Source organism: Dendronephthya gigantea, unplaced genomic scaffold (assembly GCF_004324835.1).
Source record: "Dendronephthya gigantea isolate DGI-Jeju-01 unplaced genomic scaffold, DenGig_1.0 000048F, whole genome shotgun sequence".
Classification (NCBI taxonomy): domain Eukaryota; kingdom Metazoa; phylum Cnidaria; class Anthozoa; order Malacalcyonacea; family Nephtheidae; genus Dendronephthya; species Dendronephthya gigantea.
The window spans coordinates 1,002,714-1,020,971 of NW_021163058.1; the positions used below are offsets into that span (position 1 = coordinate 1,002,714).

General features: G+C 36.3%; 1 protein-coding gene and 1 long non-coding RNA gene across 3 annotated transcripts; one reads left to right on the forward strand and one right to left on the reverse strand.

The window, feature by feature from the left end:
• Positions 1 to 12: 12 nt before the first annotated feature.
• LOC114528277 (probable protein phosphatase 2C T23F11.1) lies at positions 13 to 5,226 on the reverse strand. 2 transcript variants are annotated; one of them, XM_028549911.1, is made up of 12 exons: positions 5,035 to 5,226; positions 4,520 to 4,625; positions 4,246 to 4,329; positions 3,626 to 3,691; positions 3,357 to 3,422; positions 3,117 to 3,190; positions 2,799 to 2,883; positions 2,593 to 2,649; positions 2,311 to 2,394; positions 1,772 to 1,837; positions 1,207 to 1,286; positions 13 to 990 (listed from the first exon to the last, which is right to left on the reverse strand). In XM_028549911.1, exons 2-12 carry the CDS (start codon positions 4,620 to 4,622, stop codon positions 811 to 813), a joined length of 945 nt encoding a protein of 314 aa, XP_028405712.1. In that variant the 5' UTR covers positions 4,623 to 4,625; positions 5,035 to 5,226; the 3' UTR covers positions 13 to 810. The 2 variants fall into 2 exon arrangements, with proteins under 2 accessions (XP_028405712.1, XP_028405711.1); XM_028549910.1 differs by lacking the exon at positions 5,035 to 5,226 and adding an exon at positions 4,774 to 4,991.
• Positions 5,227 to 7,643: 2,417 nt separating this feature from the next.
• On the forward strand, positions 7,644 to 8,861 carry LOC114528297. Its single transcript, XR_003687480.1, has 5 exons — positions 7,644 to 7,723; positions 7,847 to 8,019; positions 8,143 to 8,286; positions 8,464 to 8,522; positions 8,737 to 8,861. It is a non-coding gene; the product is annotated as an uncharacterized LOC114528297 (long non-coding RNA).
• Positions 8,862 to 18,258: the final 9,397 nt, after the last annotated feature.

The following is an 18,258-nucleotide window of genomic DNA, read 5'->3' on the forward strand; positions in this document are numbered from 1 at the left end:
AGTCTGTATACGAACGAGATTACACACAACTATATTATATAAAGGTGTTATTTACATGTTCATTTGAATTCTTTTGCACCAAACATGTAATAATAAAGTTTAAATACGACAATTGATGAGAAATAATCTTCATTCTTCCTTACAATAAATGTTGAAAACAAATACCGTAATAAATACACATGAAAAAAGAATTTCCTTTCGTATAAAATGGGTATGGATTGGAGTATGATATAGTAACCTTCCCTCCGTAAAATGCAATTTGTCTGTCTTGTTCATTAAACCTTTCCAGAAAATTCATTCCCATTGCTATATATATATATATATATATATATATATATATATATATATATATATATATATATATATATATATATATATATATATATATATCTATATATATATATATATAGTAGTGTTATATGCATAGTTAAGATGCATATTTTCAACATGTCGCTTAGAAGATTTGAAGTATTTCAACATGCTAAACAAGTGGTATATGAACTTCACAAAAGTTGGACCTGAAATAAATACAAGTACGATGAAAAATAGAAACGATACTTTCATCTGCTTATGCTGATAACTCAGGGTGGTGAGCCCGTGAGAAAAGATATAAAGAACGTATTTTATTGATATAGCTATAGATATCCTTTAGTGCCATTCTTAAATATCTCTCTTTCAAATTCTTTCAGTAAAACTAAAAGACAAATCTTATAAGCGGTTTGAAAGGCTCGTTGTTAAGAAACGGTTTCTTGAAAAGATTTTTGGAAAGATTGAAGGAGAGCAGTACTATACAATATATTATTAAGATGACTATCGTAAGCTTCCCTCTTGACAGTCATCAGCAGACGAAGAACGCTGACATTTTACTACCAGATCATTATAACTGCGGTCTCCCAATAAACACACCAATATGACAGTCATATTATCACATCCTAGGCCACCCATGTCGCAATCTGGGGCAAGACATCGCGTTAACAGTTCTTCGCAAATCTAAATATTCGATAAAATATACTTTCAGTAAAACGGTAAACAATGTCAGCGTTATGAATTTCAATTTCCTCCAACTTCCAAAAAAAGAGATAGACGGGGGGGGGTGTCATATGTCCTTATAAGAGGCCAAACAGACGAACATTACACAAATACTGTACATACATACAAAGGATATACTAATACTGTATATACTAGGGTTAAAAACCGATTACTTACCATATCTGGCTTCATTCCCTGAGCTATTCTGCAACGTACAAAATCAACAACTTCTTCATTGGACAAAACATCCCAAATACCTAAATAAAGAATGCCAGGAAATGCCGAATAGATAAATTGCGTTGCACAAAAACACGATTACGTCTCACTATCTGTCCGATAAATACTGAATAGAAACTCGATAGATATATTGGAAAATTAAGATAAACTATCAAAGTTTTAGTTTCTTTTTGAATATTTTATAACACAATATATTCAAAATAAGAGATATGTAACCACATTGAAAATCTTTTTATTAATATGTCTTTGCGCAGTTTTCTAAATGGACTTTGAGCAGCATGCTAAGCAAATAATATGTTGTCGCTGGGGACTAAAAATTAGCAGAAGGGCTAAATTAGCAAAAGATATGTGAGCTACGTTGAAAAGCGTCAACATGAATATGATAAAGCGGGCAGGTGGAATAGAAAACCAAATACAAGTCAGTGCACGCGTCCAGAAATTCTAAGTATGTGCTTAGCAGACGTATTTATTGCACTGCAGCTGCATGTTCACTTCTCAATCTTACCATCGCATGCGAGAACAATGAACTCGTGATCAGAAGTTAAATCTCGTATTATGACATCTGGCCAAGCTGATTAAATAAAGAGGAAAAAATACTAGATTACGCTTAAAACCTCACAAAATGAAAAATAATGAAAATTTATTTTAAATTGGGGTAAAATACATTTGATCTCGACAAATCTTTATTAATTCAATTAAACCTGCAGAAATGCCAGAATACACTGCAATTGGTGTATTAGACTGTAATCTGTATGCCCAATAAAGTTATGATATACTCCTAACCCCTCAGAATAATCTTCTGTAATATTTATACATCTCTTTTTTGTTTATGTGACAATTGATGGTTGTTATATTATTCGAAGTTCCAACATCGGATTAAACCAAAATACGGCAAATAGCAAAAATCCACAATCTTTATTGCACTCCCAAAATTACCTGTCTGAGACACTCTCAATTATAGGTTTTAAATTAAGCTGACCAAAGCCAAGGGTGTCTAATGCTGGTAATGTTACAGCCAACATACTAAAGCCAAGGGCAAAATACCTGTCACAATTTGTTCCTCGGCTGATTTTTGAACATTCTTCTTGAAACAGAAGTCCCCAAGGGCACGAGATAATGCTAGATTTCCTGGAAGTAGAAAATGGTTGTAAGTGACAGTAGGCATAAAATAGCATTGGTCTTAGTCATGTATCTATGCCATTGCTTTGCTATCATTAAGAATTGAATGTAATGATGGATGTTTACACATTGTTTATGAAAGAAAATGTAGAGAAATATGGCTCGGCAAACATACTAATAACCGTCATCACATTTGCAGTTTCTTACCATTTACTCTATTGAACTCCACCCATCCTCCAGCAGCAACTATTCTCCTAGTTTCTTCTATAAACAACAAAACACCACTGCTATATAAGCTTTGTGTTCACATGCCAAATGAACAAAAATTTTATGGTATATGGAAAGATTGACCTGTCTGCAAGGAAGTAATATTGCTACAGTATTTCAAAATTGCATAAAGAAAGCTAGCATACCATCATTAGAAGGTTTATGGTCATACGATAATTCTTGAACATTTCCTCTTACAGATGCTACAGATCTAGAATCACCAACATTACCCTGAAAATATTGTAATACTCAATTGGACAAGCAGCATTTCCAAATCTTTAAAAAATGATGCAAAACCAGCCTTGTACCTTGGCACTTTTTAAAATATATAACATTGCATTCAGGTATAGCAGGGGTGCTTGGGGTGACCCCTGTGCACTCACTTTTTTTTCAGTGAATGCAACATTACTTTTTTACTATTTAAGCACACTTGAAGCAAACAGTATTGTTTCTTGCACACTTACACAAAATATTTTACCATCTTTAATAACTACAACAATAGCAGTTGATCCTGCCATATCATCTTTTAAATCACTATCTGGAAAAAAAATTAACAATTAAATTTTTATTGACAGACTCTGTTTAAATGAAAGATCCACAACACTCATGTCTTCATGGGGAAAAAGATGCTTGCTGTGGGTCATAATAATTTTACTGTCAATGCTATCTTTGACATAATAATTATTTGAACAGAAAAATTGTACCATTCTGCATATCCTCATCAATAGATAGGAAAGACCTTTTGATTGCATCCTCAATTCTACCCTCAGCTATAAGAAGAATTTTTATGTATCAAAATGACATATTTTGGTATAACAATTTAATGTCTTGTGAACTTATACACACATGCTAGTATATACATGCATATTAAGTTATTAACAAATTATTAACAAATATTAAGTTATTAACAAAATTTTATGGTTCAAAATATGTGATAAGTAAAGGTATATGATACTTTACAATCAAGACTTACAAAAGGCAGGATCATTTGCTAGTTTTGAATGAACATATTTTCCACAGTAATTTGCAACCTGGGCACCTACAGTAAAAATGCTCAAATTAGTCACCTCAGTAAAGTAATCTAATAAAATACTATAATATATATATATATATATATATATATATATATATATATATATATATATATATATATATACATACACCCGTTTTCAAAAACGTTGGCAGCAGATAGATATATAGATAGATACCCAAAACCTAATTAGAATTGCATATGTTGTGTAATATGATTGAAATCCCATGCAAATGTAATCATATGCAATTCTAATTAGACTTTGAGTATCTATCTATCTATCTATCTGCGGCCAACGTTTTTGCAAATGGGTGTATATATATATATATATATATATATATATATATATATATATATATATATATATATATAATATATATCAGGGTTGATCAATATACCAAACATATTTGGTATTTGGTATACAGATAGTTCTACAAATACTGGCCTTCATGGTGATACTGAGAACTCAATGCACTCTGATGGCAATATATTGGTATTTGCAATATTGATTGCACTCTAATATTCCTGTATTTGGCATATGCAAATTATATAATCACACGAACCTCCATGTCCATCATAGACAGCAAAAAATGAAACATCTTTGTCTTCCTCAAGTGCTAGAATGGCGGTTAATGCATCCTCCATATCTACATTTCTCATTAAAGCACATAAGATCTCATAAATACTTAATCTCATAAAAGATATATACAGGTGATAAAATAAAGAAACAAAGAATGAAGAGATTTTAAAAAAACAGAGTATTGGAAGACTAAGAAATATTAGGGATTGTTATAGAAACCATGCCTAGTATTTACTATAATACTTTGAAAAGGATACTGACTCTCCATCCTTGCATGGAAGATGCACCAACTAAATATTCTTTACTTGACAAGAGTTTAGTGTCCTTGCTTGTGATTGGTTCTGACAATGTCTGACCCATTACCTAAATGATCAACCAGTTTCAATATTAAAAAAATTCAATTCATACCAATATTTTACAAGTCTTACCAATATCGTACACCACAATAAATAAAAATAAACTGTTCAAGTACTTGAACTTTCTAAATCAAACAGGGCAATATATTACATACAATGTCATTAGTCATCTTAACATGAAACCAAACACCGAGTTTTCGTTATGTCATTCAGTCAATGACTAAATGACAAACTGAATTTATTGTTCTGCGTTAACAAAATAAAGCATTCAAATCTGGTCCTACACCACTAAAAAATGCAGTGAAATCATTATAATCACATGAAAGAATTGAGTTATCGAGCCAGCCAGTCTTAGCCATTGTCAGATGTCTTAGCTATGTCAACAACAATTGATGAAATTCAGTTTCAAAATATACCTGCTATCAAACTTCTCCGATTTCCTTGTATTGCTTCTTAAAGACCGGGTATATTTTAATGTGGAGAATTATCAAATACAATGAGCTGTGCCTGAGTATGACATGATGCCAAAAAATTATTAAAAGGATACTGAAGTATTTTTTTTACAAAAATTATTCCGATTACAAATTATTTACAACAGTTGACAAACACCAGGGAGCTCCAGAGCAAGTAAGGATACATTTTACGAACCCCGTAGTACCCAATATATCCCTTACAGTTGCAGAGTTGCAGAGGCCGGTTGTTCGTACGGCGTTTAGCTTAAAACGGTGGATAAGCCAAAATTTGAAAATACTCTCAAAGATTTTGTGAATGACTGAACCTGCATTTTATGCATTAAATATGTACTTCCATTGAAAATTAAGCTATTTACATCGAAATATGTCACATAAAGAGATAATTTAACCGTTTAAGCTAAACGCCTTTCCGACAACCGGGCCCAGACAAACTCACAAACCGGGCTTTTCTACCTCTTTTCTAGGCTCTAGCTTAGGTAGAAGAGCCTGGCTTGCGGGGTTGAAGTGGGTTGAAGTAGGTTGAAGAATCAAAAGCTCCCACGGACTATAGTGACTGAGTTATTGTTACTTATAGTTATAGCCGTGTTCACAAAGCACACTAGTGACACTACGTCTACATGCCTTTATTCCATCGAAAATCTGTTGTTTTAGGCCATAAAATCTAAACATCTGCTAGAGTTTTTGTAAACTAATAGCTTAGTAAATAAGTTAGCTTAGTAAGAGATTATCCGCTCCTTGATAATAATCCTCACCCAAAATTTTGCTGGTTTATACAAGGCTACACATCTGATAAGATGGAGGGCAGAGAGTGGCGAATTACCCGGGGCTGGCTTTGGGCGCTTTCCTTTATACAGCTAGCGCCCTTAGACTCGATGACCATGGTTAATTTACACTTCCAAAGTTCTTGTGCTCACATTTAAAAACTTGAAAAAATACACTGTTTCTTTACTCTAATTCTCCTGACGAAGGCTCTGGCAAACGTCGAGCATTTTCCCTAAACTTCCTAAAGATTTTAGGCTGGCGGGGAACCGATTGTGCTGTTGTGTTATTTGAAGTAGTTTCCACAGTCACTTCTATCGTCTTTAGATTCCACGCCCTATTTATCAAATGATAACATGGATAACACGGAGTCGGAGTTCCGGAGCAGGAGTTTCGGAGTTGGAGTCCCGTAGTCAAAATTACGGAGTCTGACGTAATAATATTGGAAAACACAGAGTCACAAATTATGGAAAACACGGAGTCTGTTAAAAATATAGAAAAACACGGAGTCACAAATTCTGGAAAACACGGAGTTTGTTAAAAATATGGAAAACACGGAGTAAAAATTATGGAAAACACGGAGTCTGTTAAAAATATGGGAAACACGGAGTCAAAAATTATGGAAAACACGGAGTATAAATGTTTGGAAGTCTGCCAACTGCCAAGCTCAGTGGTCAATGACTCAACGTGATTTATGCAAATTTGATAGCGTGTTTTAAACAACATGGCGTCAAATTTGCGTAACGTTTTTGCTATTCCGCAAATGGCAAATAAACGACCGAAAAACTTACCCTTAAACATAAATAATATTCCTCAATTTAAATGGGAGGATATTGTAGACAAAGAGGAAATTGGATGTGGCAGTTTTGGTGTGATTTAACTATTACTGTGGTATAAAAAATTCAGTATAGACTTATGAGCGATCCTTCATTTATGAATATATGTATAATTTACGTTGACTCAGTGTTTTCCAAACATTTATACTCCGTGTTTTCCATGTTTTTGGCAGACTACGTGTTTTCCATAATTTTTGACTCCGGCTCCGAAACTCCGGCTCCGAAACTCCGGCTCCGGAACTCCGACTCCGTGTTATCCATGTTGTGATGTGGCAACGTTGAATCAAAGCTAGATATTTATTTCACCCGCTCCTCGTGTTGCAAAATAAAGTCATCCTATTGGCTGAACACTCCCGGCCTGACAGCTCAACAACGCTTCTGATTGGACGAGCATAGTAATTTGAGTAATATGATTAATTCTTTCCTTTCATTTCTGATGTCCAGGCTCAGGAGAAGAGAATTAATCATATTATTTAAATTACTATGAACATCCAATCAGAAGCATTGTTGAGCTGTCAGGCCGGGAGTGTTCATCCAATAGGATGACTTTATTTTGCAGACACGAGGAGCGGGTGAAATGAATATGTGCTTTTGATTCTAGTTTGAGACATCACTTCAGCGCTGGTCTTCGAAGAATAAAGATGAGTCTCCTCCATGCCAAGAAAATTTCAACAGAAATTTTTATCAGATTGCTATCGTCATCAGCAGAAGAGAAGTTTAATAGAAGTTTACTATCTCTGACATACTGTCGTTGGTATTATATCAGGTAATATTCCTTTCCCTTTGCGTGTTTTATCAGCTTGTTTCATCGTGAGCTTTTGGGCTGAGGTTCCACGTGTCTTTAGTTCACGTCTTGTAATGCCTCTCTCGTGTTGTGTTCAGCTTCAAATACAAACTTGTATAGCACTAACGTAGCTTTTATTCTTTTCATGCAGGATTTTGACGTATTAAAGCGAAGTTAAACGATAAAGATAACTCGCCTTTGAAGAGAAAGCAAGTCTAGGCTTTTTCTGGGGAATATTGATGATATGAGAAAGGTAATATATACGTCAAATCTTACCGTTGAGCCGCTAACCTTCCCTCTAACCACACGCGAATTACGTTTGAATTGAGTTCTAAAGACCTAAGCAGTGAACTAATGGTGCCTTTTATTCTTCCAGGTGGAGTTTGAGAGTTTAAAACCAAACCAAACTGAATGAAGTGAAGTGGGCAAAAAGTCCGTTACCGTAGCTGAAATTGCCCGAGACGACTCGCATTTGTCTCAAGATAACTCGTCTTGGAAGAGAAAGCACGTCTACGCATTTTCTTGGGACTTGTTGATGATAAGAGAAAGGTAATAATTATACGCTAAATCGTATGTGAGCCGCTAAACTTTGCTCCAATCGCAAGCAATTACCTTTGAATTGAGTTGTAAAAGACCAAACCAGTAAACTAACATTGCCTTTTGTTCTTCCAGGTGGAGTTTAAAAGCTAAAACCAAACCGAGTATAAAAATGAGCTGGGAAAGAAAACCCATAGCTGAAATTCCCCAAGATGACTCGCATTTCAAGAGACGGCAAGTCCAAAGCTGCTCTTCAACACTTGTTGCTGAAATGAACAGGTAATTTTGGGTCTATTTTATTCAAAATAGGATGATAAACTTGAAACGCTTGATCAGGCATCATGCGTCCTCTCAACTAAATAATCACCGCAAGTTTTCTCCCGATATTTAAGCTCCATCGAAGGTAAATCCTTGAAATCGCTGTCTATAACAAGCATTCTTTTGGTTTTATTGCAGGTAGCGATTTAGCGGGTCAAGCCATTTGAAACAACGACAAAACCTGTTCATAATAAAACGTGAGTATTAAGCAATTCAAAACATTTTTAGATAAATGCATGATTCAGGTCAAGAACGACAACGGCCGCATGATAATTTTATATAAATAATGGCAAGGAAATACTTGAAATCCCATGCAGAGGGTTTTTATAGATGTTGTTTTCAATCCCGATTTTACGCGTGTTTCTTCTCAATAAAAAATGTAGTTTGCTTATTTCTTTAATCTTATTTCAGGTTAATGGGCTCTGTTGAGCTATTACCGGCAAGCCAAATCGACGGCAAAATCTACGTCTAAAGTAGGCAATCTCGACGGCAAATCTACGCCTAATGTAGGCAACCTCAACGGCAAATCTACGCCTAATGTAGGCCAACTCGACGGCAAATCTACGCCTAATGTAGGCCAACTCGACGGCAAATCTACGCCTAATGCAGGCAACCTCGACGCCAAATCTACGCCTAATGTAGGCAACTTCGACGGCACTCTACGCCTAATGTACTGAGGCAACCTCGACGGCACTCTACGCCTAATGTAGGCAACCTCGACGGCACTCTACGCCTAATGTAGGCAACTTCGACGGCAAATCTACGCCTAATGTAGGCAACCTCGACGGCAAATCTACGCCTAATGTAGGCAACCTCGACGGCACTCTACGCCTAATGTAGGCAACCTCGACGGCACTCTACGCCTAATGTAGGCAACCTCGACGGCAAATCTACGCCTAATGTAGGCAACCTCGACGGCACTCTACGCCTAATGTAGGCAACCTCGACGGCACTCTACGCCTAATGTAGGCAACCTCGACGGCACTCTACGCCTAATGTAGGCAACCTCGAAGGCACTCTACGCCTAATTTAGGCAACCTCGACGGCACTCTACGCCTAATGTAGGCCAATTCGACGCCATAACTACGCCAAATCGACGCCAATCAGCAACGCATCAGCGATGCCCGAGCATCGACAGGTTAGAGTAGCCTGGTGGTCAAAAAATGTGCATGCAGGGGTTAGTCTGTGCATGATTAACTTAACGAAGTTAACTAATTTAGTTAACGAACTTAAGTTAAATAAAGTTTTAAATTCAGTTAACTAAGTTCTGGCCACCAGGAACATAGCTAATGCATGATGCATGTGAGCATGCAAACGTTTCTTAAATTCGGTTAAATATTTTAATCGGTTTTGCGCTTAGGACTGCTCGCTTGTACTTAGGGCTGCGCTAAGGTTTAGGTTGATAATTTGTTAAAACTGAAAACATATCACAACTGTTATATATACCCATATTTTACCTAAGAAATGGCTAAAAAGCCATGCACACTAACACAAACCCATGCACACCAACACAAACCATAGCCAAAAATGGCAGACATAATCCCATAGGTTCTTTCCTCTTTCTCTATCTTGTCCTGATTGAAATCATCTTCGCGGCTCTTGAAATCCGGGCAATTGCGGCTTTCGGAATTAACATTGTAAAATGATAACAATATGGTCTCTATTCGGTCTGGTTGTAAAATTATTTGTATGTAAATACGTTTTTGATTTCTCAGCAAACATTGTAAATATACGATTATATCTTGCCCTACTATATTTTGTAATTGAACATATAATATTGTGTATGGTTTTATGAAAAAACATGATTTATATAAAAAAGCAAAACATCATGCACTATACCTCATGATCTTGTAGCTGCACATAAAATAGACACGCACACGAGTAAATACATTGATGCAAACCATGGCCTATATAATGGCTTCTAGTTTATATCTCTCTTATCTCTTGCATTCACTTAAGGCTACAGTTAATATTCAAGCCAGAAACATTAATTTTACGGCATGTCTTATACTGTCTTGCTATTCTGAAATACATGAATTTATGCAATCAAAGTTAACACACACATGCTCTCAATTAATGAATTTTAATTTACTTGAAGAAAATAAGGAATGGGGGGGGGGTGCATGCTGTTATCCGTTAAAACGATATGCATGCCTTATTTCTACTATAGTTAGGAAACAATTACGAGACAAACATTGGCAGTGGCATTGTAACTTTATTATTTTTCCAAGGTCTCTGTGAGATTTCCAATTATTTAGCTTCGTCGAGCAGTGCTTATGAAAAGTAAGGCGCCACTTTTTGTCTGTACTGTTTGACTTTGCTATGTGGTTCGAAGTGTTAGCAGGTATCTTGGGATATCTAATAACGTTGCAGTGTTATTTTCATTGCTGTTTCTATAAGAGCAGCTTGCTTTGGCTATATGCCTTAGCTCTAAAAGTTTTTAAACCAGATTTTCAAAGAAAAAAATGTACTCCTGTGGCTGTTTCTATAAGAGCAGCTTGCTTTGGCTATATGCCTTGGCTTTGAAAGTATTAGTCCAGTTTCTCTGAAAAAAAAATGTACTCTTGGTGCTGTTTCTATAAGGGCAGCTTGCTTTGGGAATATCCCTTGCATGGTTCAAAAAATGTTGACTGAATTTTTTTAAAAAAAATATTTACACTTGATGCTGCACTTGGTTTCGACAGTTTGTTGCTTTGGCTATATGCCTCAGCCTTAAAAAAATATAAGTCAATTTCTTGTGGTATTTTTTTTCAAGCCTTATTTCTACAAGGGCAGCATGCTCTGGCTATATGCCTCAGCTCTGAAATGTGCAATGAAGTTTTCAAGGACCATTATGTATGCCTTCATGCTGTTTCTATAAGGGCTCATGAAATATCTTTAAGTTAGCTTGATCCTTGAAATATATGCACAGTTCGACAGCTTAAAACGAAACTATTAGGAACACTGCCTATGATTTGTCAGCAGAATAATTCTAGTTTTTGGACGAACGTAACTTGAATCTAAGCGCTCTGAACCCAGGCATTTTTATGTATTACTATATTAGTTCGTCGATCTCATAAGCTTTATTCAGCTCTCTACCAGAGTTAGTGGGTTAAGTCTATAATAGAACAAAAAAATACACGATAACTTAGAAACACTTACTCACATTAATGCACTGATGTTTCACTGATCAGTCTTTTCAGAACATTACTCAAACACAATAGCACACTGTAAAAAGACATGAACAATTTATACTAAAGTATGCCAAATTAACATTTACCTGCACTGTTCTATAAATTTAAATGTCAAGATCTTAAACACACCTAATTTGTAACCGGTTTTAGATATAATAGTTTGTCTTCGTATATTAATGATGTACTACGTAAAGAAAACACACACGCTTTGTAATACATGTTTAGTGAAATATTAATAAAAATAGGACCAAAATTGTCCGTCTCCTCTCTCTTGATTTCAATATCTTTAACACACACACACACACACACACTTTGTTGTAATACATGACTTTGTTTTAATAAAATCTCAAACTTGTGTACTTTGTGTTTAATTCCGGCTTTCGGTGAGGGTTTTTCTCCAGGCACTCTGGTTTCCCTCGTAAAAAAACAGTGTCCGTGTGTTCGGAACCGTGTTTACGGCTGGTTTTCCATACCAAATTTGAACTTTTCACGAGTAAAATTGCATGAAAGCTAAACATTTCTGTTGACAATTTATATCCGCATAATTGGTATGTCTCGTTATACTCGATAAAAGTTTAGAATATTTTCGCAACCCAGTAGACTTTAATGTCTGACGTAAACGCCCTCAGAATAGAAAACATAATTGTCTAATGGAAGCTGACTTGTACACACGGTTACTGGGTTCAATTCCCGGAACACTGTTCTTTGTCACGATAAATTCATGTTCTTCAATAAAAGCATGCAAAGCTTCGTCTTTAGACTATAATTTTACTTGATGAGTTGTTGATGAGCACTTAACTGATTTTGAAAGACGTGATCGATCAGCCAAATTAAAATGCGATACTTCCTCATCCTGGTGCTTATAAAAGAACGACCAACATTCGCCAGATACGTGACTTTAAACGTGGAATATGTGTTCTTCAAGATGTTCTCTTAACCACCACCTCATCCGTATCATTTGGCTAATTCTCAAGATAAAGACGAGATAGTTGAATATCAATGAGGACGAAGAGACAATCCGATTGCCCTAAAAGTGATGCTGAAGATTCCTTAGCGACAAAATGATGCGAGCTTGTTAAATCCTTACCTTACCTCCTGCACCTACTGTGAAGGGGCTTCCTTCTAGAACCAGCACATGATGCACTGAGATTACATTTTAACTTTATTAAATAAGTATTCTTTTTAGTCCGTTTTGTCAGATCAAATTTTGTCTTTATTTATGTTGTCAACTATGACCGCAGGAAAACTTTTTAAACTGATGATATTTGTACTGGTATATATGGTATCTTATTTTCTTATGTTCACGATCTCTGTTGCTGCCATGCTAGTCTTCCTGGACGAAATCTGTCATGCAGCCCAAGTTAATTCTGAAGAATTTAGGATATCATGGTACAATAACACAGACCTTTCAACGCAACATGCAGTGTTTTATATTAGTGTAAGATAAGTTCGAGACATGAGAAGTGTTTGTGGACATAGTATGAGTGTCGTAAACTCGCCTCCAAATCAGTATTTACAACTCTCCCAAATCTCAATTCACAAACAGAGTCTCAAACTCTCTCTCCTCTCCAAAATGTACAACCTCATGCTTTTTTGATTGACACTTCCCTTCCTCTATTGGCATGCACGTTAGTAATAACGTAATAAATAACTTATTAAGTCAATCTCCATCAAAGGGCGTGGTTTAATTCACTACTACGTATGGGTAACACCGGAATCCTTGAAGCTCGTAATTAAGGTGGTTGCACTAGTGTTTTCCAAAGATTTATACTCGGTGCTTTCCATGTTTTTGGCAGACTACGTGTTTTCCATAAGTTTTGACTCCGTGTTTTCCAATATTATTACGTCAGACTCCGTAATTATGACTCCGAGACTCCGGCTCCGGAACTCCGACTCCGTGTTATCCATGTTACCTTATCAAAATAACACATGCAACACAACAAAGTCATCATTGTCACTGACGTATTAATTATTGGCTCAAGTTTCAGGCGTTACTGTATCAGATGTCCTTATAATTCTAAAGTTCATCATTCATGCTTGTTGGCATTGCAAGAGTAAGCCTTGAATTCACTCAACTTTTTAAGAATATGGGATCGTCGAAATTACATCAAACCGTCCTCTCGTCGAAATTCAGTTGGTCTGTTGAAAGTGAGAGTCTATAGAAATTTTTTTTTTACATGTTTTCATGGTCCAGGGCAAGGGGCAAAGCGATATGCGCTACCTAGTGCTTGTGGTACCTGTGAAACTATCGCCTGTATTCAAAAAGCACACTCGTACTCACAGTCATTGAGTGTGGCATGGGAATTCTTTTAAATTAGCTTCAACTTCTATTGTAAATTGACCATGTTTGAAACTGTTTTGGCATGAAAACGAAAATGTATACCGTGCGCACATGGTCTAATAAGACAGGACTACAAAGATATTTCATTGTTCCGTTAATATCTAACAAATGAATTTGACTCTCCCTAAGGTGCGACGGAGTGCATCGAATCCACCGAGTTAAAAGAAATATCCAGCAAAAATGTCTCGGAGAGTTTAGCTACTAACAAAGTTGGATCTGCCGTCAGAAAGAATATTCAAACTGACAGATCAAGTGTGTGTTCATATTTACTTTTTACACTGAAAGCTGTCCACATGATTGCTTCTAGATCTCTGCCATTCGTATGTGCACCTGGAAACATATAAATAAAGTATGCATAGTTTTTATAGTCGAATAGTTATCGGGACTTGAACTGGGAAAAACACTTAATAACCATGCTCATGGGAAACGATTCATTCTGACCGTAAACGTTATTCCAGTTGCACGTTTTGTACGCACATGACTTACGACAAAAGAAACAAATCAAGATAAATAGAAAGAGTTATTATTTTGTATATTTAGTTAGTTTGCGCTCTGTATCTGTTTTCTACTCTGTGGCCAATCTATGATTTTTGTATGCGACATATTTCGTGAGCAGGTATGGCGTCTGAAGTGCGCGTGCATTTCAAAAACGGTTAAAAATTTTGAAGCTTGCATTCGAAACAATTTTAAAACAAGTGTGTTGAATTTATCAAAAGAAACAAAAATGGACATTTTTAAACAGCGGATTATAACAATACGAAATATATCTCCGTATCTTACTATGCAGGTAAGATTTCCACTTGCTATTTTAAGGGGTGTCTTTGAAATATGCCGGCTTACGCATAATTGCAATTGATAGAGATTTGAAGATTCATTGAGATTGGCTATGAAAGAATCTAATCTTGGTACCATGATCTTCAGGTACCAAGTACGGTACTCTGAAAGCAGCAATTCACATGAATAGACTATGGACACCTTGTACATGCACCAGTAAAACAAAAAGGAAAGCCCTCCGGCACAACCTCTACGGGTTACTTAATGCTATAATTTATATTCTTTTCTTATATGAAAACATTTTAAATTGGTGATCGGGAATCAGAATGAAAATTTAGGTTGATTATTTATGTTATAGTATTCGCAATAGGCAGATTTAGATCGAGGACACAGACACGCAGACGCTAAACTGAGATAATTTGCAAATGACGTGCACATCCATTAGACCGTTTCCCAATTTTCACGTTGTTTTAAAGTCCGCTTTCAAGACAAAAAACCGCTTAATGTTATTGATGATGGCGTCTTGAAGCATATAACGTCTACCATTTAGCTTATCGCAAAAACTAGTACACTGGTTGAACTGCAGTCACTTTAACATCAAGCGTATTGGGCTACAAATGAAAAAGACGTTGAACACGCAGTGCAATATATTGTCTAAACAGACATGCAAAAAAACCATAGAGAACAATTTCCACTTTCTTGTTTGAAGGAAATACAGAAAGAAAATTTGAAGGACTTTGTAATCCATAAATTGATCAAAGATGGTAGCACCTGTAAGTTATTTAACTGTATTTCTTTTCTATGTCAGATTTTCAAAACATCTTCTCTGCATATCGATTTGGTTATTGTTGCCCGAATTTGACATTTGCGGAAAGCATGCATACAATTCAGTAGATTAACAGTAAGAGGTGGAAGGCTTAAATGGAACGGAAATTTCTCCACCGGAGCCGGAGTAGATGTAGCTGTTCTAACGAGACAGTTTTTAGTAGATTAACAGTTAGAGGTGGAAGGCTTAAATGGAACGGAAATTTCTCCACCGGAGCCGGAGTAGATGTAGCTGTTCTAACGAGACAGCTGCAGGAGAAAACCTTACACAATTTATAATTTAATGTATTTCGTCCAAGTCTGATTTTAATTTACTAGATTCGGTTGAACACTGCTCACTAACACTGTTAGGGCCGCAGAATATTCGTGCTTTGGCCTTTGGCTTTGCCGACATTCAAGTTTTCGTAGCATACACATTACTGAGTGCTAACCACTCAAATCATAAAAGAATGATAGCCAAATTCGGTAATTTCGTCTCACCAACATGGTAATAAAAGTGAAGAACTGTAACTCTTGACACCGATTGACACTGAATAATAAATTTTTGCTACTCTGGACTGACATGACACGAATTATTTTTCGGTATCTCTTTTTTCTTTTTCAAAGTTCACATTTACATAAGTCATGCTGATGGTGATTCTGCAGTTAAAAAGTTGGAAAAAGATCTCAAAGCTTTACCGATGAGATTGAACTCAGTACACATGAAGCTACATTCAAACATTTTATGTGTATCCGGCATTACGTCAACACTCAAAGAAGAAATTATGCAGCAAGTCTTGCTAGGATTTGGCGACGTTCTTCTTCCGGTAAGATTTGGCATGTTCGGTTCTCCGGCCATGATAATGATAATGAGTCTGGCAACGCAGCGCCATAGCACATAGATACCGTAACAACCTGAATTCATTCGGTGACAAATTACATATAACTGATAAAAGGGAGGGGGGAAATGGGCAGGTGAAGGGTACAACTCTTAAATTTTGATGCTGGAAAAGACATGTCTATCGTACGCGAACAACGGGAATCAGTACTCAGTACGGCAAACAACTTCGCTAAATTATCAGTTGCTTCGTATGCCAAACACAAGGTTGTCATTGTAAAACGAATTGTATTAAAATTTATCAAAAGTGAAACTGAACTTTTTTCATACTCATAGTTCAAATTAGTTAAAAGCAAGAAGACAGATAGAACTAAGGGTTATGGTTGGTTGGTATTTAAAGACATAAAAAGCGCGGAGAAATGTATGTCGATGATTCCAAATCTGGAGCTTCAATCAAGACCAATGTACGCTTGTTGGGCAGGAAATAATGTGACGTGCGAAGATGATTTATCATCAGTTTCGACTATCTATGTTGAAGGATTGCCAGTCTCTATAACAAGTGTAAAAGATCTAAGACAATTTTTCGGGAAAAACGATGAAATATCATTTTGCCAGGTACTGTGCAGTGAATGAAGGAATCAAAATAGAATGTTACTATAGAAGCTTGATTGGGGGGGAGGGGTTCATTTTCATATATTCGTTTTATCCCAGACTGATTTCTTTTGCTTGTTATTGTTTCTACGGTTGTAAAAAGATGAATGTATGAATATACACCCACACCCCCAATTAGGTTTCATGCGACGACCCTGCATCGAAGACGACAGATGGTAGTCGAAAGCTCGTTAAGACCCAAATGTTTAGTCAGAGAACGTGTGTTTGATTCCCATTATGTCTAAACATGCTACGTTTTCTCGAACATTAGACTAGACCGAGAAATTCTTGCCTACTGATCTAAAAAATATTTTCGAATCTAAAAATCTTGGTGCTCGGACGTTTTACAATGAGTGCTCGGACGTTTTACAATGAGTTTTGTTGCTCCTTCTGAAAAATGCATTTGCAATTGCAGTTATTGGCAAACGAAGATCCGTCATCACAGTTAAATTTCGCTGTTGTGGAATTTAAAAACAGCGAAGCAGCTGAACAGTGCGTAATGGAAAACAACGGCATTGAAGTTAATGATGGAATATTACAGCTGACGTATGCACTCCCTGGTTACTCTGGAGTTGATTTTGTTTGCCTCTGGAATAAACCGACCAATATTCATTTCAAAAGATCACAGGTAATTTTAAAAGAGACCAAAGTTCAAAAGTTGAGTGAGCTTAGCAGTTCGCAAAGTTCCATGCGATTATCGTTACTATCGTTAGTCGTTACTATTACATACTCCGATTGTAAGTTGGGGAGAATAATGTTATTAGTATAAGATACTTTTGAAATACCTGATAGACTGCATGTTTTCTATCAGGGTAAACTTATTTCTGCATTAGATAATGTTAGCTAGATTCTGGTTGTCATGTTAAGGGGTATGGTAATATTCCGTTCAGCTTTCAATCATTCATAACTTTTGCTCGCTACCTACAATGTGTGCTGTCTAATTTCAGCCAAACAATAGATCATTTTATTATTCCAATCAATGTGGTGATCCAGCTATGTTGCCAAACTACAGTCCCATTGGTCATGTTAGAGCCATGGTTAACACGCAGGTCAGTACACACGCTAGACAATGTTGCATTAATGAAACATATTCAGTGCAAAATAAAATATAGGCCTATATTATATTCGCAATTAGATGAAGCAAGGGTATCAGAATACAATGGGACAATTTTCTCCACATTGCATCCCGATGTCAGAGATGATTCGTCCTCATTTGGTTGGTGTACGACCATTTGTGTACACTCCTCCCACAGGACCGCACCAGGTGCAACATCCACCGCATGTCAGCCAACATTTTCATCCAAACTATTGTCCACCATTTCACGTGAATGAAAAATGTGAACAGTCACCTC